Genomic DNA, 23306 nt, shown 5'->3' on the forward strand with positions numbered 1-23306 from the left:
CAAAAACCTTTTTCTCCTATTCGTTTTGTGAACGAAAGCTCTGTCTACTGGGAAAATGTCCTCCGCGGCGTGCCCGTAGGCCGGGGCAGAGCCGGGTCAGCGCGGCAGGGGATGCTCGGCGCGGCCTCCCCGCGGGGTCACGGCCGGGGGCGGGCGGGCAGGTGGCGGCGGGCGGGCCGAGCGCGGCACCGCCCCGGGGCCCCATTGGCGCGGGCGGTGGGGGCCGCGCCGCGCCGCCCCCGCTCACAAGTGCGAGCGCCCGGCGGTGGCCGTGCTGTGCTGTGCTGGGCTGGGCTGGGGGCATGCAGAGCTGCGGGCGCTGGTGGGGGGCGGCTGGCGGCCCGCGGGGCGCCGCACCTGTGGGCGCCGCCGGCGGCGGGGCAGCGGCGCTGGGGTGGCGGGGAGGCGGCGCGGTGCATCGAGCAGCTCCTGCCGCGGCACGATGACTTCTCCCGGCGGCACATCGGGCCCCGGGAGCAGGAGAAGCGGGAGATGCTGCGAACCGTCGGGGTGCAGGTAGGCGCCGTGCGGGGCGGGAGCTGCGCGGCCGGACCCTCCCGGTGCGGGCTGTGCAGCCCCGCGCGAGCTAACCACGGCGTGCGGGCGCTTCTTGCAGAGCGTCGAGGAGCTGATGGACAAAACCATCCCGGCCAGCATCCGCCTCCGGAGGCCGCTGAGGATGGATGACCACGTCTGTAAGTGACCGCATGGCCCGGGGTGCTCCCGGACTCCCCGCGACCCCTTCCGGCCGCCAGTGGGGGCGGGGGGCACTCGGGGTGCGCGCCCCCTGCCCCCCATGTCCCCCTGACACGTGTAGCGGTCTGATCTTACCGCCCGAGCAGAAGTGCGGGGTAAGACTTAAACACGCGTAGCAGCACAATCACCGACACTTCATTCTTCTCCGAACAACTCCGTAGATGAATTTGGCTGCTGCTGTCCTCTCGGAAATCGGTAGGAAAATATGTGTAGCAGACAAGGGCTGCTCGAAAACTCGCTTTGGAGGTCAAGTGCTCCATTGATTTTACTTTGTCCTAAGAGCCTAACGTGTAGGGAAAAGTATGACTAAAAATCGTCCCCTTAATGTGGACTGAGCCACTGTCTTTTTGTGGTTCTTGTGTATCTGCAGGATTTCTTTGTTATTCCTCCTCCCTGACACTCGGCCCCCCCCCCAATAATAACCTGCATATCTTAATAGCATGAAAAGTCTTTGTCTCTGTAGTATGGATACACAGTAGACTAATGGCCAGAATTTAAATTTCATTGAGTGTTATGGGTAAACTGCGGGAATATTAAACATCTGAGTCAGCTATTGTGCCACCACAGTAATTCAGCAAATTGCTGTAGGAAACTTGATGTGACTTCATGAGGCTTTAGATATTAACGTTTTTAAGAGTTAGCAAGCGCAGTACAAAATTTTTATCTGCGTAACTGCACTTCTGCGCAAAATCTGTGACAATGATGCTGGAAGTCCTGTAAGTGAAAGAAACACATTAAAATCCCCAATGCTAAACAATTACACTAAAACTAACAAGGCTCAATGGCCATTCAGATATGGGATCCGGCTACATCAGTATTAACTTCATTTTTGTGTCACAATCCTTTGCCTGATTTGTAGAAAACTTGCTGGCATTTTCTCATTGCTCATCAGTGTGCTGTAATTTGAGTGTAAACTTCAGGCCTGCAGCTCCGGTGAGGTTCCTGGCCAGTTCAATCTAGTTACTCTGAGATGACATCACGCATGAGAGGCAGCACCACAATGAACAGCCAGGAAAACTAGACCCTGAAAAGACAGAGTCTAGCCAGGAGGGATACAGCAGGGAATGATAGTTTCTACCTCTAAAATGTTTTATCAGTACAATGGTGTTTTATTCTTTTGGAACTTTCTGTTTAGTTAAAATGGGGAGAGGCTGGGTAGAAAAGCAGAATTTAACAGCCTTCTTCTGTCTGTATAACTGCTGAAAGTAGTGCTTGGCATTTTCCTTATGGCTAATGTGTTTTAATCAAGGTATTCCCTGACTAAGAAGTGATTTTCACTAACCTCAAAGACAAAAACTTTTTAGGTTACTATATTTTTAGGTCAGTAGAAGGAGTGAAATGCAGTTTGTCACTAATAATTATGCTTTAGAAGCCCTTCCAATTTTTTTAATAATTAGTTTTTATTATTAATTAATATGATACTCTTACAAAATTTTTACAGGGTAGTGGGCACTAAAAAACTAAACTGGTGGCATCAGCCTAAGTCACAATCTTGACGCAGTGCTCAAATGCTGATTCTTAGTAATTGTGAGTGTATGTCTCCTACACAGTGGTGCGTTAGTGGATGTCCTGTTGTAGGCAATTTCTCACTGTGTAACAGGACCTCATTAGTTAACAGTGTATTTAGTTCACTGGCATTTTGCTCCACTTGCTATGCTGTTCTTGTTCCCTTAGAGTAAACTTTGAAAGAATGTAACTGTGATGCAGAGTCTCACATTGCACAGCATGCTACAGTGAGTTTTCAAAAGAGATGCTTGCATGAGGTACAGAAAACCTTTTTTTCTGTACATGACTGTGTTTTTCTTCTGCAGCCAGTGTGCTGGACTGCCTTTTATAGCTTAATGTGTAGTTGTTTGTCACTAGTTTTCCCCTGAACTGGTAGCAGAAATTTCCACAGCTTTTAAAAGAAAGGTTTAAAGCCTCAGCTTAAAGTTGTGCAACATCACAATGAACACACACACATCTTGTACCCATCACATTGTAATCTGAGTGAAGCTTGCTTTCATATACTGTTAGAACACTTTCCAATGACCAGGATGGTATTTTTTATGTAAGGATGGGACATTATTTCTCTATCATATGCCTTTTACTAAAGGGAATTAGCAAAATTTGGCAGTGTCATGAAAACTGTATTATATTTTAACTTAACCATTTGTTTTTATTTGCATGAATGCTCTCACACATGGAAAGAGAGAACAAAACAAGGCAATGCAAAACATGTTATTCAATGAGCTTCAGCATTTATAAAATTTATATTACAAATATAGCAATTTCCACTTGTCTTTATAATTCAAAAATGTAATCATAGTGACTCCACAAATTGGAGTGCAGCTGAACAAATGAGCTGTACTAGAGCTACTCCTTTATAGTAACAAACACAGCTGAGCTTACATTGAAGTCTCATTGAAGTCAATCCTTACAGATAGAATTAGACGTGTAGTTCAAGAAAACCACACACTCACCATAAGAAGCATGTCTGTGTATCACGGGTCTCTGCAATTACATTTGGGTGTTTTGGAAAGCTTTCATAGCTGTAGACCTCATCTCAGGTGTGTATATCTGATGTGTACATTTGATATATAATCTTCAAGTTTTCTAGTGTGTGTCACTAGAAAAGATCACATTACAGATCCTTCCATTGATAATCTCACAAGTTGTCCAAAATAAGGAAAATGAATCAAATGCAATAGCAGTAAAGAAAAGAAAAAAGAGGCTCCTGTGGATGGAGTTTGTGTTAAAGAGCTTGTTTGTATGGCATTGCATATTCTACTGATGATAAATAAAACCTCTGATTACAGTAGAAGCACACTCTTTTTGTGTTGTCTTTCCTAGACATTTTAGCACAGACCTACTCTTCAGTGGAAGAATGAAGGTTCATTATTCCCTGAAGAACATAATATGTATATAGAGAGAAAGTCTTTAACCTTTTTTACCTGGACATTTCCTGAGGGCAGGTAGGCTGGAAAGCTCTGCAGAGGGGTCTGGACAGGCTGGATCATGGGCCAAAGCTAGTGGTGTGAGGCTCAGCAAGGCCCAGTGCTGGGTCCTGCCCTTGGGTCACACCAACCCCAGGCAGTGCCACAGGCTGGGGCAGAGTGGCTGCAAAGCTGCCCCAGGAAAAGGACCTGGGGGTGCTGGTGACAGCAGCTGAACATGAGCCAGCAGTGCCCAGGTGGCCAAGAAGGCCAATGGCATCCTGGCCTGTGCCAGCAATAGTGTGGCCAGCAGGAGCAGGGCAGGGATTGTCCCCCTGTTCTTGGCGCTTAAGTTGTGAGGCCAGAATTTGAATTGTGTGTTGTTTTGGTTCCCTCACTACAAGAAAGACACTGAGGTACTGGAAAGTGTTCAGAGAAAGTCTACAAAGCTGATGAAGCAGTGGTGCACAAGTCCTGTGAGTAGCAGCTGATTGAGTTGGGGTTGTTCAGGCTGGAGAAAAGGAGGCTCAGGGGCGCATTATCGCTCTTTACTGCTGCCTGAAAGGAGGGTATAGCTGGGTGGGGTTTGGCCTCTTCTCCCAGGAAGCAAGTGACAGGACAAGAGGAAATGGCCTCAAGCTGTGGCAGAGGAGGTTCAGCTTGGAAATCACGAAGAATTTATTCACTGAGAGAGTGGTCAGGCATTGGAATGGACTGTGCAGGGAGGAATCATTCCTGGAGGTGTTCAAGGAACAACTAGACGTGGCGCTTAGTGCCGTGGTTTACATGATAGCGTGGTAATCAGTCAGAGGTTGGAGTTGATGATCTTGGAGATGTTTTTCGACCTAAATGATTTCATGATCTGTATTTCTTAAATCTGAATGACTAGCTGTTCTGGTAAATGCCAAGCTTTGATGGTACAAGTGCATCTACACTCAAAATGCTTTTTCAATAATTTTTAGTGTCATCTGTATTGGCAGATTTTTTCCTTGTACTGCCATTGTCAGTGATGGAGGAGAGAAGGACTGTAGCTTGTGCTAAGAGGTTTCTGAAATAAAATCCTTTCTTTGGTATGAAAGATGAAAGCATTAGCTATGTCCATTTTGGGACTAAAAAAAAAGCCATTTTAAAAGTGTCTCTTGCCATGAGTCCACTGACTGTGTTGTAAAACCTCCTGAACATGCCACTGAATTCCAGTAGGAGTGAAATAGCAAAATGTCTGATTTCAGCTAACAGTAAATTTCAGTCCTGTACCTGAACTAATTCTGGAAGAGGGGCTTTTTTACAGTCAGATTTTTCTGCAGATACAGTTAAGGAAAAACTTAATTTTGGCATGTAACTTCTATTCAGTCAGTATTTACAACAAGGCGAGACATCTGTTTGATTCTTAATTGGGATCAGCTGGTGTTACAGAGCTTTATTCCCAGGGTTCAATGAGGAAACTTGAGCAATCAGCCTTTCTTTAGGTATTGAAGGTGCTTTAGCACATATGTCGTGATTGACCCATTTGAAATAAAGGAACATACTATCTTCTATGACTAATCTATATTTTATCCCTACAAACCTACTGTCTGTGTCAGTCACAGTTATCCCTGCAATGCTGCCATGGTATGTCCATCTTTATATGTAATGGATAGGTCTTGTGCATATGTTTGTTATTTCTGCTTTCTAGTTCAAGAATTGAATTTTTTAAAAGGTTGAATTAAACAAATACTTCTGTGAACTCCACCAGTTTTTTTCCTCAAACATTCCCATGTACATTCTCAAATTTTAGAATTTGTCAGCATTAGTTCCTAAAATCTCAAGAATGCAATTGGGCCTCCAGTCTAAGCGTTATTAGAAGCAATACTGTTCAGAAGCAGTTACAATGTAATAAAAACTATTTGTGTCTCCAAATTAGCAGCTCCTTTTGCAGTGAATCTTCTATAATAGGATTTTATATTTTAAATGCCAGTTAAAAATTAATTCTGGGTGAATTTATAATCATGTCCTAATGTTGGACAGGATTTTAGAGCTAATTTATTTAGTAATTTCAGGTTCCCTGCTGCTGGTGTCCAGGCAGTACGATTCAGATGCCTGTGGCAGGGGTAATTGTTACCCTCCAGAGTGTTGCCACACATAGTGCAGAATCTGCATTACCACCCAGGGCACTTTGCTCCTCACACACTTTCAGGCTGCTGCTCTTTTTTTCACAGGCAGCAGCCCTTGTGGGCTGAACAGGGAAAGGCATCCTGTTTTACTCAGCCTGCCCCTGCTTTTGGCTCCTGGCAGCATCAGGCTGTGTGTGCTGGCCAGGGTGGCTGGCTGAGCACAGGTAGCTGAGTGAAAGGAGGGAGGGCAGGCACCTTGGCTTTCTGCCCTTATCTTGAAGCTGGGCACACAGCACCCGGAATATGCCTTCTGCTGTCCTACGGCTTTATTACTATGTGCCTGACCGTGCTTTGAACTATTTTTCTTCAATATAATCTGGTTTTGGGTTGCTTTTTTTAAAAGAGATTGAATTAAATACCTAATTAAGGGAAATAAATTAATCCCCCTTTTATCAGCAGTTCTAGGGATCTTGCTTCCTTGATCAGAGACTAGTTTGTTTTTTAAAGATCTGATACAAAGTGAATAAAAGTATATCAGACAAATAGTAACCTTCTTTTAGTGTTGCGTGGTTAAAGTTGTATAACTTGAATTGCTCCTTTTGTATTTTCTTCACTCTCCTTCTCTAGTGCCATATTTTGCAGGTATCTCACAAGTTCAAGGCAAGTTACTGTACTAACTACAAAAACAGTAGCAAAAATAACAGTTACATCACTTTGTGATCTGATAATTCAGTCCCTCTTACTATTTTTGTGATATATTCTGCCTTTGCTATCTGTAGATGTAGCAATCTGGAACTGCCTTTGCAGAACCTCTCAGACCCTCAGTAAGTTTTCTCCAGTTATGGGAAAGGAATACAGCAAAAGCAGTGGACATTATTCTGAGTACTGACTTTGATCATAATTTCTAATTAGTTGATGAGGGGAATAAAGATCAATTGCAGCGACTTTGCTGGCAATTTTTTTGCTGAACAAGGTTCTTAAAGAATTTTTATTGTACACCCAACAAAATGAGTCTATAGTAAAGCCATTTCAATCACTTTTTCTTAGAACACTGGAAACAAACAGCTGATTGTGACAGTGGCCAGGGTCCAACCGTTACTTAAATATAGTAAATTTTTCTTTCTGTTTTATTTCCCCATTTTGCATATTAGTTCTTAATCTCATTGCTGGGAGAATTAAGAAATTAGTAACACAACCAAAAATATTTCAAGCTATGTTTTTTAAACTATGTAATTAAAATTTTTAAGAATCCTTTATGTTTTAGTTTTAAATAAATTAATAAATATTTAGAATAATACAACATTTCCACTGCATATGCTCCAAGTTTTATACTTTATATATAGTGGAAAAAGTCTACTATTTTCGGAGTTGGTGACAGTCTTGGGGACCAAACTGGAAATGTAGCAACTTCATTATTAATTTAAAAATCAATTTTTAAACATACATAAGATCACTCTTGTGTTTCACATTCATCTGCCTTTGTATTAGCATTAGTTATTTCCAAATGATCAATAAAGAGTTAGGCCCCTTTCACAAATAACATTATGGGAATACACTGTTGAAACCTAGGCTCGACAGAGTGGGAAATAAGGCTGTTGATGGAGACAGACCCAGCTGAGTCTCTAGCCCCTACCCAAAGTTTGCTGTGGGGTCAGAGCAGATTGCTCAGGGCTTCACCCAGTCAGAACACAAAACCTCAAAAGGTGGAGTCCCTGGTCCAGTGCTGGACTGTCCTCCTGGGCCCAGCTGTCCTTGTCTCCAGCCTGAGCCTCTGGCCCTCCTGCTATGCATACAGAGCTTTTAAGAGCCCGGCTGTATCTCCTCCATCCCCTGCTGTTGGTGCTGGTGGTAATGGTAAGCATGGTTTGTTTCATTGCCTTGCTCTCTGGTCTTTGGACTCCAGCTTCTGTATTAACTTCTCTCACCATTACCTGCATCACTCTTACTTGAATTCAGAACCCTATCAGTGTAAAGTAAACACTGAATTAATGAAATCTTCATGGATCTATGTTTGGTCATAGGTGAGCCAGCCTAATAGATAAATCAGGGGCTATTGTTTTCCCTTATTCAGGACTCCAGTTATATTTATGAACTGTCTTCCTAAAGATGTACTGTGATGAAGTACTTCAAGGCAGTAGAAGGCAAAGGATAAGGAGTCTTTATCCCTGATCTCTTCAAAGAGACCTGTTAAATGTGGGAGATGTATTTTGAGCTGTACTGCTGCCATTGCCCTTGTAGTGACCAAAGGAGAAGGGAAGTAAGGTGAAGCAGGAGTGGAAGGAGTATGGCCTCCAATATTTTGCCACTCTGCTTAAAATCAACTGTGTAGCTGTCTTCACAGGTAGCTCATTAAAATGTGATAATTAAAAATATATTCAGTATTGAAACCTCTCAGTGTAGGTATTCTAGATGGAGTGTGGCTCTACTCTTAATCACAATCTCTACCTAAGCTGCTTGCAGCCTCTGTAGGCTTTTGGTTTTGTGCCTTCAATCAGTTTGCAAGCGGGTTTATTTCAGAGATCTCCAGCACAAGCTCAATGGCTGCATGTAGTTGTTAGCTACAATTGCAGAGAAATAACTCAAGAAGAAAAGCCCATTTGAGCAAACAAAGGAAATGTTATCTATCACATTGTGCAGTATTTGTGGTATGTGTTTACTGCAGAAACCACACTCAGTGCATTTTTGTGTGTGATATTGAGCTGGCAAGCAAGTTAAATGATAGCCAACTTCTGCCTTCAACTGCAATTTGGAATTAAACAAGGAAATTCATTACCATTTCCAAGAAATCACTGATGTTTGAATTATGCAAGAGCACAAGCCTCTGTCTGAAATTGCAACCAAACTGTCTTTCATCAAACTTTTTGCAAGTGGTAGAGGAAGGCCTCTATTATGTTAAAGCTTACTTAAACAAACAACTGCCTCTCTCTTACTAAAAACTCTGTGGGAAGAGTTCTGGGGAATGAAGTTTTTCACTATACTTTAGAAACTTTGCCCTGGACATTGCTGAGTTCAAACCTAACAAGCATATAACAAGTCTCCAGAAAAAAAAAATGCAGTTTACCGAAACTAAGAAATCAGTCTTCATACATTAGATCTAATGGTAACACTGAGTAAAAGGCAGAGAAGAAATGAACTTTGAAATGAGAACTGAACATCAGTTAAAAAACTCTGTGAAAGGTGTAATGTGACTATGGAAGGAATTAATTGAAAACCTGGAGATTTAAAAAAAAATAATCTTTATGCATGAAATGCAATAGCAGCAACTTGTGTGAAAGGAAAAAAACAAGTTTTGAAATCAGAGCTGAAGTTCTAATATCCTTGTTTGTGGTTGCTCTAGAAATTAATTCAAAACTTAGATAATTATTTGCCACTGCATTCTAGAAAATTAACTATTCTGACTTGATATCTCTTGCTGGAGTAACTTACAGAGAGAAAATAGATTTTGAGACATACAGGGCCTGAGGTATTCTAATTCTGTGATTTGTGGCATTATAGTACAAAGTGACATCTTCAAGTTGTGGTGCAGAGGGAACAGAACTTGGTGTAACTATCCCGTTACAGCAAACTCTGAGGTCAGATTTGGGGGAAGAATTGAAAAACATCTGCTTCCCTCACCCAGGAGGGTTGGCTTCCAGTTCATTTGGGTCTGTTAGGTTGGGCTGACCTATCTGTCTGTGTGATCTTAAGACTGACCATCCTTTTGCATCCTCAGCTACTAATATATTTTTAAAATACTGCTGTTTGGCAGATATTTGTAGCATTATTCACAGACTGCTAGGAACAGGTTGACTCAGTGTGATTTTTGCACTGCTTTCAGGACACTGAGAAGCAAGACCAAAGAGTAAACTATGGTTGGGGGAGAGAGGGAATGCAAATGCTTTCATTCTATGTATTTCAAAATCATTCTTTTGTAGTGTCTTCAAACTAGATTGACAGACTCATTTGAAAGTTAATCTCATTTGGAATGTCTTAACTAGAAATACTCTTATTATTTTTTTCTAAATAAACTGGTGAAGCATGCTAAAATTGAATTAAAAGAACTGTTCTGTTTTATCATTAATTTAGGGAAAATGTGAGGAAGTAAAGTTCTATGATACTAAGAAATTATTCCTGGGTGCTTGGTGTAAGCTCACTTTGTGCAAATATGACTCCGATAGAAACACTAAATGACAGCTGTGGATGGCAATGGCTTCAAGCAATGTAGATTCTGAAAGATTCAGCTAACAGAAAATGTTTCCTGAGATACTTTTTAGTACATGTGCAAGATGGGTCTCTTCTGGGTTGAATGTACATTGTATTTGTACAGAAAGAGCTCCTTCTGCCTACAGCTGTTTCTCTCACTATTCTTTCCACTTGCTTTGGAACCCTGTTATTATTCAGGTGTTGCATTTTCAAAATTCTGGCAGAATTTAAACTTCCCTAGAGTATTTTACCTGTTTGCTGCTTTATCTTTGCTGTTCTTGACTTGCACTTCATTCTGCTACTGTTTGTACTTGCACCACCAATGGTTTTTTTTACACTGGGGTAGAAGACATTTCGGTTAAAAACTGTTACTGTTACACCTAGCTGTAGCATTCTGACGTATTGTCTTTCCAATTAGGTGAAAACGAAATCCTTGAAACTCTATACAATATTGCAAAGAAGAACAAGATATGGCGGTCCTATATAGGCATGGGTTATTACAACTGCTCAGTGCCTCAGCCCATCGCTCGCAACTTGTTGGAGAATGCAGGATGGTAATGTAACACATTTTATTGTTAAATGTATATTTATAAGTACACATTTGTCCCACAAACCTATTTTTTTTACCAGAGCTTTCATATATTTGGTAAGGATGTGTATCCTACTGTGTAGAAACTGTGTTGTTCATGCTAAAGCTTAAAATTTACTTTAGAAGATGTTCTTTTTTGTAAAATGTGCCACTGGTTTTGTGACTTCTATTTACAGCTCCTATATATTATGAACTAATACAAAATTACATGTTTGTTTTAAGGAAGTATAGAGACTTACCTCTTAAACGAAAGTAATTCTTTCCTAACTTTTGCCTAACTTCAAACCAGTCCCTCCTCCACTGGTGTACACAATTTGGGTGGAGGTAGTTAAATACTATGCAATACTATGATCATGGTTTTGTGATGAGGAAGTAAGAAACTTCTAAGGAAGTAGAAAATTCTAAAGTCTCTTCTCTTAGTATATCTTTCTTGGTTTTGGTTTTTTTTTGAATGTTTACCCATAAAGTGAGTTCTTTCTTGTCTGATCAAATAATTCTTTGGTGAACAGCAGTGACATTGAACTACCATAATAAGATTATTCATTTATGAAAAGGCTGAGAATATTGTACTTGGTTCAGATCATCCAGTTGACAATTTGGTTTCTAAAGAATTGTATCAGGAATGATGCAACAGGAAAAGCTAAATTTCATGCAGACTCTCCAGCAGCCTGAATGTCATCCTGCATTTTCTCATTTAGTTTACAAGTTCCCCTATCACCAGTCACTAGAATGCTTCTTTTATACTGTATTAAAATGAGTTACTTTACTTACATTACTTTATTCCTGAGTAATTTTTATTTTAGTAAAATCAGTATTTAAAGGTTTTATATATATTTTAAAAAGCCCAAACAACAAAAACCCCACAATGAACAAAAGGATCATATTACTCAGTGCAAAAAGTCATTATTACTTAGATGTTATGTGTTTTTTATACTTTGGGTTGCCATAAATGGGTCTACATATCTGTAGACCTCTAAGTCTTATTTATTTTTAGATTTGTTGGCTCTATTTGCATCACTGGTGGAAAAGCTGCAGTGTTTGAAGTCAAGGAATCTATGAAATACATCTATGCAAGGTTTTATTTGGCCTTATCCTTGTTCACTTTTTGCAACATATGCAATCTAAATATTTCAATACAGTACCAGGAAACAAATTATTGTTTGGTAGAAGCAAAGACAAGAATAACTAGAAAGTAAGTGGAACAAAATGAACTGCAGACATTTCAATCCTAAAAAGTTATATAGTGTTAATGAAACAACGTTTGTCCAGAAATCTGATCTTGCACTGTCCAGTAAAGTCAAACTAAATGGCTAAAAGTTAAACTATTAGATGGCTAATGTGATGGCTAAAATATTTGTTGGAGAGAAAGCATATATGTGTGTGTGCATGTGTGCTAAAACAACTATGCAGGCTTTATGGAAGCTGTTTAAGAAATCGGACTTCTTATTTCTGCTGAGTGTGTAACAATTTCCATGCTGACACGCTTCACATTGCAGCTCCAAGGGAAATACTACAAGCTCAGGGTTATTGCATCTGGTCTGTTCTGTCTCCCTTACATAACTTGTGTTTGCTTTGCTTGGCATTTGTTAGAGCAACTAGAAGTCTCCCAAAGTTCAACTTACTTGATTCCTTTGCCCCCAGACATTAAATGTGTAAGAATACAAACATGTACGAAGCATGGTACATCCTTGACAGTCTTTCACATCTCTAGTGTAAATTATTAAACTTGTTAGTTAGTAACATTCAGAATGTAATGAAAGCATTGCATTCTGAAAATAGCTACATACTGTGCAATAATTACTTTTAGAGAGTTTGCTTTTAAATTACTTTAAAAAGTCACTTACCATGTAGTATAGATTCAGGCAGAACACAGAATGCAGACTAAAGCCAGATATTTTATTTGAAGAACTTGTAGAGAAGTAGAATCAATTAAAATATGTAGATGCTTAAAAAATGCCAAAAAACCCCTTTAAAAGGAGTGTTTATCTAAGTGCGCTTATGTTATAAGAGGTGTCTTTATTTGTGGAACTGTTAAGCTTCATAGTAGTTTGTGTCAGTACTGGAATTCAAGATTTCTTAGTTGGTTTTTTCCCCATTTTTCTGAAATGGATTTGTTTTAGTTCAAATGTGTGGACCATTAAAAACCATAACATCAAAGTCATAAGGCTTCATTAATTTTGTTTTGTAATATAGTGTACTTTTCCAGCTATGTGGAGCAGGAATTCTCTAATGCATTTCAATTAGTCACAATGTTTTAATTCTTGTTGTTGATCTAATTCTAGTTTCTTCTGCAAATTAAAATACAAGAAATGGCCCTTAGGTGAAATAAAATGAGAAAACACAGTTGTAAAACTTTAGGTAGAGAGAAATTTCTTCTACTAATCAATAAAAGTCATTGCTCATGAGAAGGTATTTGGAATGGTTCTTTTTATTGGTGAGAACTGAGTGGGCAGGGGGACCATACAGAAAAGAAATCTTAATACTACCAGACTGAAAGTTTATCTGGCAAACTGAACAATGGGTTTAGCTGCTGTGGAGAAAAAAGCCCTACTATTGGGATTAGCAAGGCTACATGAAGTCTGGGACTTGGTCTCACTTGTGAACTATGCAGTCATATGATGATAATTAGTTTAGTGCTAGAACTGGCCAAAACTGACAAAAAAACCTTACAGGTTTTGGGAAAATCATCAAGATTTATGTACTCTATACATAGCTATTGCTTTCTGTTGCTATACTGAATAGTGTATGTGAATAATTCAAGCAGACATTTCATTAAATTAGATGGTTAATGTATTAGCATAATATATTACACTTTGAGTTCACTTACTGAATATGTCCTTCTTCTAGCTTTTTTATTCTCTTCAGGACTTTCTCCTGCTTTCTCTCTCACCTTACTATTTTGTTACTTCTCTCATCCTGCTCCATACCAAGTTCTCCAGCTTGTTTTTAAAAGATTGTTGGTTTTTACCTTCTCTTGACTTTACACAACTTGAGCTTCCAAATACTGGGGTCTTTCTGGAAAGCTTATACCTTCACTTCATTTTTCAAAAGTCCAGGACTTGCTACTGCCCTTTTAGGGAAACAAACTGCTGTTTTCTTCCATCCTGAGAAAACAGAGGCCACAAGTGTTTGCACTTACCACTCGTTTCTGGCTGCTACTCTAAATTCAACCTGGCGTAAAGTCTGTCCTGAACTACTGCATAATCCAGTGTCCAAATTTCCAGCAGAGAGGAGGGTCTGACCTCTGTTTTTGCCTTTCATCCCTGGACCCATGCTGCTTCGTTTTCTGGACTGTTGCAATAGAGCGTGTCACTTAGATTGTTGCATTTTTGAAGGAGTTGCTTATATTGCACTACTGTTTCATTCACCAAATGACAACAGATAAAACTTACATCAGTCTGACTTCCCTCCACTAACACTTATGGAAACTGTCATTGCACAAGGATTGCATGCTTCTGAGCTTGATTCTGAGAAATGTCGACTGCTTTTCTTCTTAGAAGGGTGGAGAAGACTTGATAAATAAAGGTCTTCAGAAACAGTATTGAAAAATTGTGGCAATATCTAAATAAGCTTGAACAACACATTCTCCTTTGAATATTGTGACTTGATTTAATTCTTCCATGCTCAGTGTCTGCTTACTCTGTTCTTCTCCATAATGCCCTCACACCTCTGCTTTAAAAGTAATTTCTCTTTTCAAAATGGAGAAACAGAATTCTTTTCCTGTAAAAAGTCAACACCAGAAGGTAAAAACTACAATGTTTAAAGATAACTGTATTCTAACAAATTTCCATATTAATTAAATATTATTTATTTTTTATGTGATAAAGTTCAGTTGTATATGCCATAACTTTGTTACACATGTATTTTCTTAGACCCAAACTGAGAACTTTTTTCTGACAGGGTTACCCAGTACACTCCTTACCAGCCAGAGGTATCCCAGGGCAGGCTGGAGAGCCTCCTAAATTACCAGACTATGGTGTGTGATATCACAGGGATGGATGTGGCTAACGCATCTTTGCTGGATGAAGGGACAGCTGCTGCAGAGGCCATGCAATTATGTCACAGGTACTGTGTTTAAAAGTGTGGTTAAATCACAGCAGGAAGTAATTTTGGAATTTGAAGGTATTTATCCCTGTGTAGGCAATGGATTGATGTTGAGTGTGGCCTTCTTACTGTGAGCAGGTCACTAAACAACTGGAGTCCATGTTGCCATGCCCCCAGAGAACTTCCTAGCCTTGATGTAAATGTTTAACTCAGACATTTAAGGCCTTCAGAAAACTAAGGACATACGAGAAATTCTAGGGGAAGGAAGACTCACCCTTGTTGGAGGAAGGTTGGGCTAGAGAACACTTAAGCAAACTGGACTTACACAGGTCCTGATGTGCTGCACCCGTGGCTGCTGAGGGAGCCTCCTGACACCGATACAAGGCCACCCTTAGTTGTGTCTGCACAACCACAGTGACTGGGACAGGTGCCTCAGCAGTGGAGCAAAGCAAATGACACTCCTGTCCCCAGGAGGGGAGGAATGAATATGCAGGGAACTCGCCTCGATCCCTCAGTGGGATGATGGGACAGCTGCTAGCCCTGGAAACCATTTCCAGACATGTAAAGGACAAGAAGGGGATAAGGAGTCAGGAGCATGAATTAACACAGGGGGAAGTCATGTTTGGCCAACCTGATGACTTTCTACAGTTTAGTGACTGGCTTGGGAGGGGAGAGCAGTGGGTCTCCCTTAAATCTCCACAGAGAAACCAAAAATTATGGGCTGGATGAGGTGGGAGAGAGATAGATGGAAAACTGTCAGAATGTCAACCTAGGGGATGCTTTGTCAGTGACATGAACTTTAGGTGGAGGACAGTTATTATAAGCCAGGGGCAACACTGGGTCCAATCAATGATCTGTGTGATGGGGCAGACTTTATCCTCAGCAAACTTGCTGATGGTGATTCAAGGATCAGATGATGGACAAGTGAGTCATGGCGCCTTCCAGGGGGGATTGGACAGGCTGGAGGAAACGGGTTGACAGGAAGCTTGTGAGGTCAACAAGGGGAAGTGCAAAGTCCTGCAGCTGGGGGAGGAGCAACCACTGGCATATGGGGTACATGATGGGATCTGGCAGGCTGGAAAGCAGCTTTTCTGAAAAGGCTTCTGGGGGGTTTGGGTGACACCAGATTGAACACAATCCAGCAGTGTGTACTTACTTGTGGCCAATAGGCAAACAATCTCCTGGGCTGCATGGGAGGAGGAGTTCTACCAGGATGCCAGGGGGAAATCCCTCCCTCCCACCCTGATGAGCCCGTATCCTACAGTGCTGTGCGCACTGCCCCTGTACAACAGAGACATGGACGTACTGGAAAGAGTCTAGTCACCCTGCCTAGGATACAGCCCTGCTCCTGGCAGACACACACCTGCTCCCACTGATACCACCACAGACATGAGGGCTTCTGCTGGCTGATGTGCTGCTCCAGTTGCTGGCACTCACTCCATTCCACTCCCTCCACTCATTTCAATTGCTGCACTATGGAAATGTGGATCCTTTGTGGTTTGACTCCAGTGGCACTCACACACACGCACATGCACACACAGAGAATATAGAGTCCGCTTACCCATGAAAGGAATCAGAAAGGCATTTAACGAGAAGTTCTTGCACCTAACTAAACTTCACTAGTTAGGTGCAAGAACTTCAGCAACCAGCTATTTATATGTGACTGTCCCAGTCTATCCCCTTACTCCCCTATTTTGCTACAATTATTACTCGCAGAATCACTTAACTGTATTATTTCCCCCCTAAACATGTCATAATAAGACGTGTTTGTGATCCCCAGATGCTTTTCTTGTGCATCCCATAATGTCTACTTGCCAAGTGGGGGCAGGCACGCAGATGGTGTGCCTGTTTGTGATAATTAATGAATTGGAGTGGGCTCTTTGCTCCTCTGCACTTGTGGAGATGGGTCTCTGTTCAGCTGATTTTCTCTGAGAAGTACCTGGGAGCAGCAGGGACAGGGTCTTATCTGGGCTCCCCCACCTGCCATTGCCTCTCTGGGGGATGCACAGGACCTTTTATCACATGATCTAATGGACCGTGGCCCGAGTCTCTTGCGGCCATGAAAGTTGAAGATGTGCATTATCTTTTTCCATCAGTGATTAAATTAAGCTTTAAAAAAGTGTGGAGTGCATAATTCTAAGTTGCTAAAAGTGAAACTGTTATTGGTATATGCAAATCTATTTTCATGGATGCCTGTTGTAGGGCCATGTGAAATCAATTTGCAAATCAAATGAAATATGAGAAATTATTGAAGGTCACTCAGAACTGTGTATCAGGAAGGTGATTACACAGCAGAGACTGTGTAATCATAGTTTCATATGTGTAAAAATAGTTTTCTAACTACTCACTAGTTCAAAGCCTCAGTGTGACAGAGAAAACTTACCAGAATCACAGAATGGTTTGGGTTGGAGGGGGCCTTAAATATCACCTAGTTCTATCCCCACTGCTGTGAGCAGGGACCCATCTTCTTCATCCCTCTTTACCTACTTGAATAGCTCATTTTTTTTAATCCAGGGCAACATTGAAAAGTCTGTATTAAAGACCACAGTTGTATTCCTTTAAAAGAGTGTGTGGAGCCATTCCCATGGCTTTTAAAATTAGCTTCTTGTTCTGTTTCAATTTTTGCCATGTATGATTCTCATTTGAGTGTCTGAAATGAACTTTCTAAATGTAAATGTGCAGAAACGTCCTTCAATCTTACATTTAATCTGGTTATAATAACCAATATTTTCAACTGCCTTTTTACATAGAAAAACTCACTTCTAGAAAATAAGCTAATTTATTTCCATGAAAAACAATTTATTTTTGATGTGTAAACCTTCTTTTTCTTTTTTTAACAGACACAACAAAAGGAGAAAGTTCTATGTAGATGCCCGATGCCACCCTCAAACTATAGCAGTGGTCCAAACTAGAGCAAAGTAATGTTTTCCTCCATTTTCCACCATATCTTTTCCCTTACACTGAATCATTTTCCATCTGTGCCTGTTTGCTGTATACCTAACATTTCTGGCCTGTGCTTTCTTTGCAAACTAAAAGCAGAAGTCTGTTATCATTTGGCATTACTTCTAGTTCAAATGCAACTGCAAAGAAATTAAGGCAGTTTAAAAAGAGACTAAACATATCATAAAAAGAAAATATTTAATTTTTCCTTTAAATTGTTGCACAACTACATACATTTGACTTTTAAATGACATTTGAATTCAGTCTGGTCATTTTTTCTTTTACTAGGAAGCAAGTTATCTTAAGCATTCTCTGTTTGCTTTGCTCTGTATTTCTGATGGTGATATCAAATGCAATTCTTCTTCAGTACTATATACCATGATGTGAAACTTTCTCAGTGCTTAGCACTGCAAAGATATTCAACTGTCTATATGTTAAAGAAAAGAGTCTTATATATGAGTCCATGAAAACATTTTATGAGGTATCACTCCAAGGTTGGAGGTGGTTTGAATATTTTACCTTCTGCATGTTTTTGTTTCCAGTTATACAGGTGTTATTACGGAGCTCAAATTACCCCATGAGATGGATTTCAGTGGAAAGGATATCAGTGGAGTGTTATTTCAGTATCCAGACACTGAAGGGAAGATTGAGGACTTCTCTGAACTTGTTGAAAGAGCTCATCAGAATGGGGTAAATTTTATTTACCCCAAACAAATTATTACTCCAACAAAAATTATTTGTTTGATGCATCATATTGATATCACACAGATATCACTCTGATGCATCAAACAGCCATATTCGTAGAAACTAAGTGTTAATGAGATACCATCTCAGCTACATGCAATTCATAACCATTACAACCATTGCACTTCAACTCCATGCAAGTGATGTGGAACTCTTTGAAACTAAATTTAAAAACCTAGTTCCCATGTAGACACCATTCCTTTAGAAGAGAGGCTGACTGCTTTGTGCGTTTCTGTTCTCAGACTCTCGCCTGCTGTGCTACTGACCTTCTGGCCCTCTGTATTCTGAAGCCTCCTGGAGAGTTTGGGGTAGATGTTGTCCTGGGTAACTCCCAGAGGTTTGGCGTCCCGCTGTGCTATGGGGGACCCCATGCAGCATTCTTTGCTGTCAAGGAAAATCTAGTGAGAATGATGCCAGGCAGAATGGTGGGTGTCACAAGGTAAGGGCTCCCCCAGCCATTAAGTGAAGATTGAAGTCATTGAGTCTTAGAATTCTTAAGGTTAGAAGAACTTTCAAGATCATCAAGTCCAGCTATCAACCTACCACAATGTTCACCACTAAACCATGTTCTCTAGTGCCATATCCACAAATTTTTTGAACACTTCCAGGGATGGTGATGCTGTCATGTCCTGGGCAGCCTGTTCCAATGCTTTAGAATCCTTTCTTTGAAAATCTTTTACCTGATATCCTGTCTAAAGTCTCCCAGAGATCCCATTAACACATAAGAAACCATAAAAACCACCCTATGACCATCTTCTGCAGCCTTTGTGAACAACAGATGACCATGGTGTTGTACTGAGCCCCCTGTTTTTTTGAAAACTGTGAGACTAAAAGTTGCCTTCAGTTTTGAGGAAGCAAGCTTCAAGAATTCCATTTGTGTGGAACTGTCTATAGTTCTTGTGACATTGTGGGATGAAGAGATAACAAAAGCAGAGTGGATTCAATGTGATGGCAGGAGGCTTTGCAAGCTAACTTACTCCACATATTCGTACTGACTTTTTCTCTGTCATCCAATCTTATAAATGGAAAGAAGTAGAAAATTCAGTGAACCTCCAGAATAATCTAGAAGGAACTTAATCTAGTTCAAATTATAGTTATGCAGAGAAACAGTGTGCAAAATCTGCTTCTAATAGTTGCTGATGGTGATGTACTGTGTATTTTGACAAGATGTCAAACTAGTAATAATTGAAATGCAAAGTAATTGTCATTAGGAAGACTGCACATCTTTGTCCCAGAGGCTATCCAGAAGTACTCCAGTAACCAAAATAACTGAAACATTCACATTTATCAATAAATTTAGGAATATTTAATTTATATTATTTTTCAGTTCAAATAGCTGCAATAATCTGAGTCATTTTAAGGCAAATACCGAATTTCCTGTCGTTAAACAGAAATCTAGAGGTGCTTTAGTCTTGCTCTGTTTGGTATTGCAACTGTCCTGACATATGCTTTGTTCTCTCTAGCACCCTTCTCTCTCTGAGGATAGATAATTAGTTTCAGATTAGCATGCATTAAGTTCTGTGTCATAAATAACTGTAACTTTAAAGTAACAGAAGCAACATTTTCCCTTGTGGCTTAGAGATGCAAGTGGGAAGGAAGTGTACCGGCTTGCTTTACAAACACGAGAGCAGCATATCAGGAGGGATAAAGCTACCAGCAACATCTGCACAGCACAGGTAACTTACACTTTATTTTCAGGGCTAAAAAGGAACAAGTTGAACAATGAGTTACCTATACTTTAGAGAGATTTTAGTAGAAAAATGAAGGACATAGAGGTATTCTGGTCTTTTTTCATTTGTTTGGAATGACGGGGTCTGCTTGAAAAGAGAGTTTTACTATCTGTTTCCTTACTGTAGTCCTGAATTCTTCCAGTGTCATGAATTTGTCTGTCGTGTAACATAAACATCACTGAGTAGTGGCATGTTTATTATAAGCAAGACAGAACTGTTCATAAAGTAGAAGAGAATTCCAATGGTCTGAAATTTCCAACTCAAGGCAGAAGAAATAAACTTTTAATTTGTAAAACTAATTACTCAAATTGTCACAACTTATATTCTTGTCTATGTGACTTGATGCAAGAATGTTACATCACCAAAGCAATATCTTTACAGAAAAATACCATGATTAATTAAGTAAGTATCAGAGTTCCAACAGTATCCAAAATAGGTATTTTCAGCACACTTCCACAGACCTCCAGCCAGCCAGGGTCATAACTTCTTTTGCTCCTAGCATTGCCTTCCTCCTGCTCTTGATGTTGTGACAGATTTTGAGAAGATATTATTATTGACACAAGTTTATATACTTAGTATTCAGGAGAATATTTTTTTTGTACTGATCCTTGACTTTAAAGTCTTTAAGCATCTTTGTTGCAGTAGTTGAATTTAAGTACATGTTAACTGCTAAAACAATTGCATTTCAAACAGCATTGAATTCATAATCAGTCCTTACAGTTTCATAAAAGTATTTTGCCTTTCCCTCCTTTTGTTTTGTAAGCAGGAGATGAGTAGCTATAACATCAGCTGAGGATATGTGGTTGTCTCTGGGTGCTAAAGAAACTTTCCACTGAACTTACATGAAGTAGTCTTTGCTCACAATAACAATGTCCTGAACTGTATTTGATCCTAGGCTCTCCTGGCTAACATGTCAGCCATGTTTGGTATATACCATGGTTCTGATGGACTAAGGCATATTGCAAGACGAGTACACAATGCTGCTCTAATCTTGGCTGAAGGTGCGTACTTAATGTTTACAGAAACTGTTCTAAAACCCTTACCCCTTCAAAACCACATCTTAAATAAACTTACAGGGCAGGGCAGGGATGTCCATCTGATGTGTGCTCTTTCAACTTGAGAGGCACCATTTTAATACAAAATTCACAGCTGATGTTTTTTTTATAGTTCTGGTAATGACATCCAAGAATAAGATGTCTGTGCGATAAGAACTTGTAGGTATTGCTTCTGTTTTCTTGGGAAACTAACAGAAGTCTGCAGAGTGAGTCTCTAGATGATGCTGTTGAACTGCTGTTTGCCAGCATCTACTTCTTTTGATGGACCATGCTCGTTTACACACAGAAATCTGCACGGAGTATAAATAACATAGCAAAGGAAGGTAATAAATTATATTAAAGCAGTAGAAACATTTCAGTTAAATTGGGTGGAGTATCATATCTGCTACAAACATTGAAATCCCAAAGCTTAACAGCTGAAGAAAAGCACAAAATCTGTAGCAGAACATAATGATTGCACCTGAATTATATGGTCTGGTAGGGGTTTTTTTTCCACTGATAATACTACCACTGCTGTCAGAAGGAGCAATACAAAACTGGAATGTTTGGAACCAAGGGATAGCTGTAAGAAACATCCAAACTTTATTTGCCAGATAGCCAGAAGACCTCTTGCTACTGCAAAAAACCGTAAGACTCTTAACTTTGTTGTGGCAAGCTCTGGGGCAGTTCATATCCATTAATATCTTTCCAATCTTATTATTTTGTCGTTATCGCATTCATATACCAACTCTGCTGCTGTATATATGTCAGATTTGATGTATCAGTATTACCTTCCCTAGACTCAATGCATTATTACTTAGGTTTGAATCTGATTTAGTTGCATTTCACACACAGTAACATTTCAATAAAAAGTGGTGATTTTGCTGCTCTTTAAACAAGGGGCATATTTTGCTTTATTATGTAAAAGCATTTATTTATGAGGTACATAGTATTGCTCTGTAACTGCCACCTGAGCAAACAATACACTGTGCATATATAATAAAATTTACTTACTGTTTTTTATAGGTCTCAGGCGAGCTGGTCATAAGCTACATCATGATCTGTTCTTTGACACCTTGACGATCACGTGTGGATGCTCAGTCAAAGAGGTTTTGGACAGGGCAGCTCTTAGAAAGATAAATTTTCGGATTTATAGTGATGGCAGAGTAAGCAACTTTCTAAACCTTTGATAAATTCAGAAATTTTGTAGTATGACATTTCCTTCACTAAGTTTCTAATCATTACACGTGCTAAACAGAACAAAATTATTTAAGATCTTGTAATTTGCTCAGATATATCCGTCAATTATAAAGATAATGTAAAGAATGAACTTGTTAAGTGAGGCACTGAACTTCCAGAAATAATGATTGTGTTTTCATTTTATGCCAATTAAAAGGATTATCTAATCTTTTCATGTTAAATATGCCACTAAGGGGTAGAGTGGAGACACTCTAAAATTTAATGATGAAATACAAGGTGACATCCCGAATTCAGGTACTATAGCAGTGTTTGAAGGCAGACTGAAATTTAAACCACATTTTGTTCGGCACTAAAGAGGTCTTAACAAAGTGTAGTATGTTCTGTAAATTGGAATAGGGGGAAGGGGTGTTGCGGGAAAATGGGCAATTTTCCTATTAAGTAGAAAACACTTAGAAACACTAGAAAGGAGGTCATGAGTATCAAAGTTTCTGAACCATCTGGCTTGGATGGTTTAGGAGGGTAAAGCAAGGAACTGGAAAATGTTCTATGAATTAAATAAATTTATATATCATAAACCTATAAATATACATGTTTACATACTGTTGGGTAGATTGATTTTTTTTTCCTCTTGTGTTTCTGGAAAGTGTTTTTTGACCAAAACAAATTTACTATGTCTCTAGAATAAACAGCTTTAAGTAATTACTGGTGCTTTTATCCATAGCTTGGAGTATCACTTGATGAAACTGTAAATGAGAAAGATCTAGATGACATATTATGGATTTTTGGTTGCGAGTCTTCTTCTGTAAGTACATAATAGGTCATGTGGATTAAATTATCTGAATGTTTCCAGAGTTTAATGAAAAGCAAAACTGGTCTTGTATAGTGTGTTACTATATGATGACCATTTGTTAAATATTAAGAATTTCAGATCCTCTCTTAAATAAAGAGGTAGTGTTAAATAAAGGATTTATATAATGCCATTTTCTGGTTGCAACACTTAGTTCTTTTGGTCAGCTTGGACACCTTGCATTTAGGGTATTACTTCTTCTGTGATGGTTAGGACGTGGGGTCAGTTATTTCTT

At 39.7% G+C, this 23306-nt stretch overlaps 1 protein-coding gene across 1 annotated transcript in view; it reads left to right on the top strand.

The window, feature by feature from the left end:
* Positions 1 to 302: 302 nt before the first annotated feature.
* Positions 303 to 23306, top strand: part of GLDC (glycine decarboxylase) — a 39119-nt gene continuing 16115 nt past the window's right edge. The window contains 12 exon segments of the mRNA XM_030968944.1: positions 303 to 326; positions 328 to 516; positions 617 to 695; positions 10362 to 10497; positions 14433 to 14597; positions 17417 to 17494; positions 18059 to 18206; positions 18503 to 18699; positions 19840 to 19936; positions 20886 to 20991; positions 22051 to 22190; positions 22946 to 23026. Of these exon segments, the coding sequence (XP_030824804.1) occupies positions 303 to 326; positions 328 to 516; positions 617 to 695; positions 10362 to 10497; positions 14433 to 14597; positions 17417 to 17494; positions 18059 to 18206; positions 18503 to 18699; positions 19840 to 19936; positions 20886 to 20991; positions 22051 to 22190; positions 22946 to 23026 (1440 nt within the window).

Source organism: Camarhynchus parvulus, chromosome Z, assembly GCF_901933205.1.
Source record: "Camarhynchus parvulus chromosome Z, STF_HiC, whole genome shotgun sequence".
NCBI classification, from domain to species: domain Eukaryota; kingdom Metazoa; phylum Chordata; class Aves; order Passeriformes; family Thraupidae; genus Camarhynchus; species Camarhynchus parvulus.